Source organism: Mucor mucedo, assembly GCF_025094135.1.
Source record: "Mucor mucedo strain NRRL 3635 chromosome Unknown EV154scaffold_272, whole genome shotgun sequence".
Taxonomy (NCBI): domain Eukaryota; kingdom Fungi; phylum Mucoromycota; class Mucoromycetes; order Mucorales; family Mucoraceae; genus Mucor; species Mucor mucedo.
Genome location: NW_026252556.1, coordinates 12722 through 20932, shown reverse-complemented (window position 1 = coordinate 20932; position 8211 = coordinate 12722). Strand labels below are relative to the sequence as shown.

Below are 8211 nucleotides of genomic sequence, written 5' to 3'. Positions count from 1 at the left end.
TAACAGCGCTTCATAGGAGTATACACAACGAGTTGAAAACTTTAAATATTTCTTAAATTCTGCACCAAAAAGTAAATTCCCGTGTCAGAATTGTTTTCAAAAAAAATAAAACTTTGCGATTGGGCGAAAAAACAAAATACGTGATCGAAGGCCAGATGTTACGAATAAACAACTGTATGAAGGTTTTGTGCACCTTGAAAACTACTTTAGCGTCTTGTATGGGGGTCAGGATAGCGATTCGTGCAGCTAAGCATTTTTATTGGATAACAAAATGGAAGAGACTTTTACTTTTTTTGAAAAATGACATGTAAAAAAAAACAAAATGATTACTTTCTTTCATTTTCTAAAATTTTGAAATAACGATTAGTGTTATGCAGCCACCAGAAAGTACCGAACTTGCACTTGTTGATAAGAGAATACTTGACAGTGTCAATCTCAGTTTCCTGAGACATGTCAAGCAATTCCACCATAGTCAGTTTATACTTCAGCAAGTCCAAGATTTCTTCAGTTTTTTTGGTGACGAGATTACCACCTAAGTCAGCTTGATAGACAGAAATGAGGCTACTGTCATCGTGAATCCCGAAGGCTGGCCTCGGAACAAGTTCATACAACTCAACAATAGCCTGATCGCCGCGACGTTTTACGACCTTTCCAAGCAGACGACGCGCCCCAAGAGAATCCAAGTCAACATCGAGAATAGCCGTCATGTTCAAAGCAATCTTCTTTCGAGCAATATATTCAGTACTGCCGAATTCTCGATTAGCAGAATAGTACATGTCCTCACTGTACCTATCGAACAACGCTTTGACCAGACTACCACAAGTTTTCATACCGTTATCCCAAACAAGACCCATCGCAATACTTCTCAGCATTACCTCACGACCGTTCATAAGAGCCAAATGACGAGAAGGTTTTGTTTGTTGGTCTTGATCACAATTGCCCTAATGCGTTTGTTGAATTGCTCGTTCTTTTCAGTTGCGAGAAGCACAGGAGAAGCAAATGGAAGACAATCCTCTACCAAATGGACTATCAAATGAGTCTTTAAACGATTACATAATGGACCACCAGTTTTGGCGTATAGAATCGTAGCACCATTACATTGTTCACCAGAAAGACCATAGATCTCTTCAAAAGTAGTCTGACCGGGCACTGATGCAGTTGTCCTTGCTGTTGCTGGCTCTCCACGAGTACGTCGGTTACTGGGAAGAACGGTACGATCAAGGTTATCCAGAGCAATAACAGTATCATCAACGCATTGACGCAATAAATCGAGATAGGCAGAAACGTTGGTATGTATCTCACAGTTATAACACAATGAGTAAAGCTCACCAAGCTTGTCCAAAGTACTAATAACGTTATCCATTCGGTGGAATTGATCATTACGAAGGTTGAGGAAATCAATGTGATCACGAGCAACTCTAAGAACAATTGGGAGCATCTGAATCATAAGTTTGAAGTCTCTTCCAAGAAAGCTTTTATATCCTTTGAGATGCGTCGACAAATTGGTAAAAGCCTTAGACCGATACTATGCACACAAATAACTAATGCGATCAACCTGCTTCTTGTTGAAAAAGCAATCAGCCGCTTTGTTGAACGTGTATTTGATTAAACCGAGAAATAGGCCATGCAGAATTTCTACCGGTGTGTCCTTGCTAGGATCCCAAGAAGACAACGTCAAAAGCCTTTTGCCAGACGTTTCCTTGAAGCCGAGGTCCATCAAGTTTTCGACCAAGATATAATCACCCTGTCTGTTACGAACACGTATCGAGGAATCCGTACTATCCGAGTCATCGTTTGGAACTGACATGTGTTCTTCGGCCGTGGTAATTCTATTAGGATCAAAAGCTTCAGCATGTCGACACCAGAAGCATTTTCTACACGGATAAGTAGCTGTTGAAGCTTTCAAACAAGAAACCTCGGCAAGACAAGGATTGTCAGCCTTGATAAACAAAAGAGGAGCAACAACAAAGACTTCTTCCTTGAAAATAGCATCAAACATCGGCAGACCAGTTTCCAGTTTCTTCAAATCGGGGACAAGGGAACGCAACTGTTCCATAGCAGTATGACGATTTGATCCATATATAAAAAATTGATTCAAATAATGATTGGCAACCCTAAGATGAACAGCGGCGGGATTTCATCGATCACGAATAGAAACAATTCCGTTTTGATGTGGAATTACCACTGGTATCATCAGAGAAAAGGTTGTACGGAATTACTCTAACGACTTGGTAGTTTGGCGAATTGGGATTTATGCATTTTATACGTGATCTAATGGGCAGCGGACGCTTGTACTTATTATCAGTATCAATCATGTCCTGGTAAGCGCAAATCAATCGAGTATTAGCAACAACATTCTCTAGAACAATGATAATCGTCACCATTTATATGTTGTAAGCTGGTAAATGCATCGAAGGATTCATGTTCGGCACGAAACACATTATTGATGTCAAGGTCAGTTATGGGATAGTTAAGAAGGATGTCGTATAAAAAGCACATTTCAAGATTATTATCGGATTTAATTGGATACAAATCAACGTTCACAACTTTTGATATTTGGAATATCTTGGCCACTTTAAAATAATGGCGATCTTGAAGAGGAATATTGCTCTCAGACAGCAAAGAGACTTTATCCGATACCCAGAGTTGAAGATTTCGACCAGTAATTATCATGGGATGCTCAAACAATCTATCACAACTCCACTTTTCACCTTGACTGAGCTTGATTCGTTGGTTGGGTGTTCGATCAGGAAGATCTGACAGGAAACCAGACATACAGGGATTACCTACGAGAAGTCGCAAGTGTTCAGATACATCATTGAGAAACAAGTCAGGCTTTGATGCGACAACAACAGGATCAGCGTGTGTAGAAGCAGTTGTATTTGTTGTTGCAGCAGGATCAGTGGCAGGAGCAGAGGTAGTGGCAGAAGGAGAGGTAGAGGCAGGAGCAGGAGCAGAGGCGTCAGCTGCGGTAGCAGTACCAGATGTGCTAGTTGATGTGGCAGGTTCAGTAGGTTCGACAAGAAGTCCGCCGTTATCATCTTTCGCACAACGGGGAGCATGAGGAAAAAAAGGTATACAACTTTTCTTGGATTTGTGAAATCTGGAAACGCTGTGGGGAGTGGGATAACCACAGAAATCATAAATAACATCAGAAGGATCCAAAGCTAGTTGAGCTCTGTACTTTTTGATTGCAATTTCAGCCATGTATTTACCAAAATCAAGAACTGATTTGATTTGGACTTCTGAATACTTAAAGCTACCAGACTTGAACAAAAGAAGGGCATGCATTATTTATTCATTTTTGAAAGAATATGCTGGATTGTCGTTGACATCACCACTCAAATCAAGATATTCATCATTACCATCATCTCCACCACCATCAATATCAATATCAGAGCCGTTGTTGACCTCGTTAACAGGAACGGGAGGTTTATTAGATTCGCTATTATCATCAGATTCCCCTCCGTTGCTAAAATGATTGTTGAAATGGTCAAAGGCATTACGACCATCGAATTCTTCTTCACCATCATCACGCCCATCATCAGCACCGTCACCATCATCACGCCCATCATAAGCACCGTCACCATCATAATCATCTTATTGATTTTCATCAAATTTATTTGCTGGTTCAGACAACGGTTCAGACAACGGTTCGGCAGTGCGTTCAGGTTGGATTGGTCTAATGTATATTGATGTAAGTAATTTGAACATATTTAACAGCCTTAAATAACTTTACCTTTCAATGGACTTCATATCAGAAATACGAGATTCGCTTAGCGGGATAGTAGGTTGTTCGTCAAAAGTATTCCTAAAACTAATAATGATAACTACAAACTGACTATTTTTAAATTGATGAAGACGCTCACTTACTGTTGTTGGATGTCATTGGTAGGTAGTGGTCCTTGATTGGACTGAATCGCCTCCAGGATTTCTAAGTGGTGTCCTGATCTTTGATGCAATTTAAAAGAGTGTCGATTAATTGTACTGTATTTACATAACACACACGTTTGCTCCTGAGGCGGTAAAGCAGGTTTTGCACGGAAATTATTTGTTCCAGGTGTTTTTTTCATAGTGTTTTAAAATTAATGTAAGTTGTTTATAATAAAATAAAGAATTTTGATAAAGTGCACTCTAGGGATTGTGTTTGGTTTATATATCGTTCAGATCAAAAAATGTGTTTAATGCTTAACTTATGCGGACATAAGCTGTCAATTTGATTGGTGCAATAATTTACAAACGTCATTGCGGAACGATATTTTGTCACGCGACCGAACTTTTTTAGGTCGCTTTTCTTTCTCTTACGTATTTGTTTTTAACCGTGGCGTGTCTTCACGAACGCGTGATTATTGCTTGTAATATTATGATGCTTATGAACAATGGTTTGTCATAGAACATCTGTCTTAACAATACTATCATAAGGCATTCTACTAATTCTTCTCTCACAATCAATTTAATCAAACTTAAACGCGAAAAAAGTAGCTATTTCAGGACTTATGCAATAATATAATCTTCTATCCCCTTTTACTTTCAGGATGTGTATCTATAAAGGTATACTTTATTCTGTACTGTACTTCCCTGTAATAATATATCATTAACAAACGCCTTTTTATTTTTTTAGAGTCTCTTTTCTTTTTGAAATACCGTAATTAATATCTTGGTGATTATTTTACATCCTAAACTAATACATAACGCGTTTCATTTGTCATAAGATATATCGCGTAAAGCTTCATACAAGGTACTATAATTTTAATATTAATCATTATCCGTTTTACTAACCACATTATTCACTTTATAAATTAGCTCGTGATACTGCTTAAGCACGGATAAAATGTAAGTACAACATCTACCACAGACACTTGAATATCACATTAATACCTTTTTCCGTAGCTTCAGCTCAAACAGAATCAGTTTTGCGTGGGTTTTCTAGCTTGAATTCACTGTCTGCTATACGTGTCACACGTGGCCTGTCTGGGCTACGTGGTCTGCCCTGTCTGTCAAGGCTGAATAGCCTGCCTGGTCGGCCTGCGTAGCCCCGAGGGGCAAACAGGCGCTTTTTGCCGGTTTCTGATTTTGTGGGCCAATTTTTTATATAAATAAATTTCGCTTTTTAAGGCAATTTTAAAAAAAAAACTATTTTCGTATTTTGTATTTGTATTTTATTGTTTTGTTTGTACAGCAAGGAAACGTAAACAAAACCCCAAAACCAAAAAGGAAACACTTTTCATATCTATTTTTACTTTTTTTTTTTGGGAAAAAAATGGTCTTAAAATTTTAAAGCTTACACTATTTTCATAAATTATTCGCACAGTATAAGAAAAAAATTGCTCATTTTTTTTTCAATTTCCGCACACATTTTTTTTTATTTTTTGCTCACTTTCGAATTTAATTTTTGCTCACTTTCCGAAAAATATTTTGCTCAGTTTCAGATATTTTTTTTTGCTCAATGTGTGCGAAATATTTTAGAGGGGGTCTTTATTTAAATAGGTTTCGAATTTTGTTTCTGAATAACAGCAGAATCCCTTTAAATCGCTTTATAAAACATTCTGACATGCTTCGGCAATTCTATTGTTCAGTGTTTCGGCCTCTAAAAGCTTCTACCGTTTTAATTTACTCTTAACAACGGACCAAAATTGTTCGATAGGGTTGAGCTCAGGAGAATATGGTGGAAGATAAACACAGCCATACCCACGACTTTCGATAAACTTCCTAATATTATCTGACGTATTGATAGGCGCATTATCCATGATAAGATAATGCCCTTTGAATTCCTCATGACGATCCATCACATCAATTGTACTGGCGATAAAATTAAAATAATGTCCGGTAACAGTCCCAGTGGTTTTCTGCATCTTACTACCACCAGCTGTTTTTTTTTTCTTTGAAACCGTTGAGTATGGCACTCTTATCTTGAAATTGACAACGCCATATGGCGATATAGCACCCAAAATTGTTGTTGTCTTGGCTCTTGTTAGTGGTTGAATAACCTCGGCCCGAACTCCCTTTTTTGACCAAGCCATTGTTCTTTTCAAATTAATATGGAATGCAGACTCATCAATGAAAACGCAATTACTGCTGTAATCCATGTCTGTTTGGCTCCATCTAGTTACCCAATCAAACCTCTTTTCAATGTTAATAGACGAGTTTCTTTCTTTCGAATGGAAGTGTGCTTTCTTAAAAGACAAGGCACATTTATCTGTCATGAAATTATAAACGGTAGTTTTTGTTACTTTCAGGTCGCTGAACTGACTAGTAAGACTTTTCATAGCCTGATCCAACGTTGCCGAAGGGTGGTCGATAAATGTTTCTTCCAAATGCTTTTTGTGCTCTTCATTCAACAAAGCTGGTCTCCCAGCCTTTTTCTCGGGCTTAACTGGTTCTAAATCATCCAAAGCCTTTGCTGTTTCATAGATCTGATCCTGATCTTTTTTCAACTAGTCATAAGCAGTTCGTCGGGCAACAGCGAGTTGCTTTGCTGCTTTTCCTGCAGTTAATCCTTCTTCATAAACGAGATGAAAAAAATGACCTTTAATATCGTCTGCATGCTTTTTATAATAAGCTGCTGGTCCAGTTGAAGCCGAAGAACGGTTTTTTGGCGCTTTAGGTGTTGGCTTTGGCTTTTCAGGTAGTTTGAAATCCATGTAATTATCAAAGTCAACGGTGTCAGCGAGAGGATAAGCATCGGCATCAACATCCATTTAAACGCGTTTATTGCCATGCTCATCCACAACATTACCCTGTCCATCTTCTTGATAAAATTTGAGGTCCATCTTACTTCAATGAATTTCTAAGAATGAGCAAAATTTATTATTGAAAGTGAGCAATTTGTTTTTAAAAAAGTGAGCAAAAAATAATTTGTGAAGTGGACAAAATATAAATAAAAAAGTGTGCGGAAATTGAAAACAAAGTGAGTAATTTTTTTCCTCAAGTGTGCGAATAATTTATGAAAATACTGTACACCTGGTTGTGTAAGGAAACAGTAATAAAAATTTTATTTTGTATTTTGGCATTTTTGTAGTCCATTTTAGGACCGTTTATTTCTGGAGGCTTCACATTCCATGCCCACAAATTTGTCATTTTTAAGCGGTAGATTGATAATAAAAAAAATGACAACATTATTTTTGACAGAATTCAATTTAGGAAAAAAATATTGATAAAAAAACATTTTTTAAAAAAAAAAACGGAGCTTGTCTATATTAGTACATCTCCTATTTAAGATCTCAATATATTTTGTTTCATGTCAGCAGCCTAAATCATACAAATCTGAGAATTCTGGTCCGTTATCCGTGAAGATCCAATAGGTTTGGGTACTCTGGTCCATTATCCCTCAAAATCCGTTGGTTTCAGTGTACTCCGGTCCGTTATCCCTCAAAATCCGTTGACTTCAGGGCACTCCGGTCCGTTATCCCTACAGATCCGATACTTAAGGGTTTCCTGATTACATTAAACCAATGACCAAAATAGATTATAAGAAATTAAAACTGTTCCGAAATGGTTCAAGCATTCTAAACTAGTATGGGGATGATCTGAGCTAACTTCACATATAAGGTAAGTCGCAAATCATATCAGAACATACTTAAACGTGAGTTCAATTTCAAAAACGGATATACACCGCCCTCCAATTTATCCTAAGCGTTTGAAGTTTTCGTATTTTGTAATGACATCACATACTGATATCATAGGGACACTTTGCGATCATTTTTAATTTATTGTCTTTTGTTATTATTAAGTTATTGATCCGGTTAAAAGCTCTTCATAAGAAATGTATAAGTTATTATCTTTTATATAAGAAGTGAAACCATTTTTTCCATAACCCTTAATGAAACATTTTTGAGTCTACAGCATATTTCTTTAGTCCAATACTGCTTTAATGTCATCAGTTTTTTGGAGAGTGGTCTAGTTTTGGTGTATTTAGCAACCCCGGAAAAAACTAGGATCGACAAATGTAAGAACACTATCCGACGTAAAAACATGAGCTCTTTTTAATGGTTCTACTTTTGTCCCAAAGAACGGTGATACCTTTGGCTTATTTACGTTCTAGTGTCATACACTATGTGCACTGCAATATTCTTGCCTCTGAAAGCCCAGCATTGCCGGACATAGCAACCCCGAATGAAAGTTAGAACTACGGAAAGTTATATCGAATGCCTTCGTGACTTGCTTATGGCATATTTTTGGGCAAAGCTGATTATTCGGTTTTATAACTTTTAT

At 37.3% G+C, this 8211-nt stretch overlaps 2 protein-coding genes across 2 annotated transcripts; both read right to left on the bottom strand.

Moving 5' to 3' along the window:
• Positions 1-245: 245 nt before the first annotated feature.
• On the bottom strand, positions 246-1596 carry EV154DRAFT_533081 (uncharacterized protein). Its single transcript, XM_051603961.1, has 3 exons — positions 1575-1596; positions 1099-1505; positions 246-925 (listed from the first exon to the last, which is right to left on the bottom strand). Exons 2-3 carry the CDS (start codon positions 1445-1447, stop codon positions 327-329), a joined length of 948 nt encoding a protein of 315 aa, XP_051450240.1. The 5' UTR covers positions 1448-1505; positions 1575-1596; the 3' UTR covers positions 246-326.
• Positions 1597-2343: 747 nt separating this feature from the next.
• Positions 2344-4073, bottom strand: EV154DRAFT_572149 (uncharacterized protein; the record flags this gene model as incomplete). The annotated part of the gene is made up of 4 exons (XM_051606314.1): positions 2344-3267; positions 3334-3599; positions 3768-3811; positions 3874-4073. The coding sequence occupies 4 exons, from the start codon at positions 4071-4073 to the stop codon at positions 2344-2346; spliced, it is 1434 nt and encodes a 477-aa protein (XP_051450239.1).
• Positions 4074-8211: the final 4138 nt, after the last annotated feature.

What these genes read in the sequence shown, in the direction of transcription:
- EV154DRAFT_533081 (XM_051603961.1), bottom strand. Translation starts at nt 1,447, where the DNA reads ATGATTCAGATGCTCCCAATTGTTCTTAGAGTTGCTCGTGATCACATT. An exon ending in TGGTCTTTCTGGTGAACAAT is followed by an intron (nt 926 to 1,098) that starts GTAATGGTGCTA and finishes ATTGTGATCAAG; the next exon opens with ACCAACAAACAAAACCTTCT.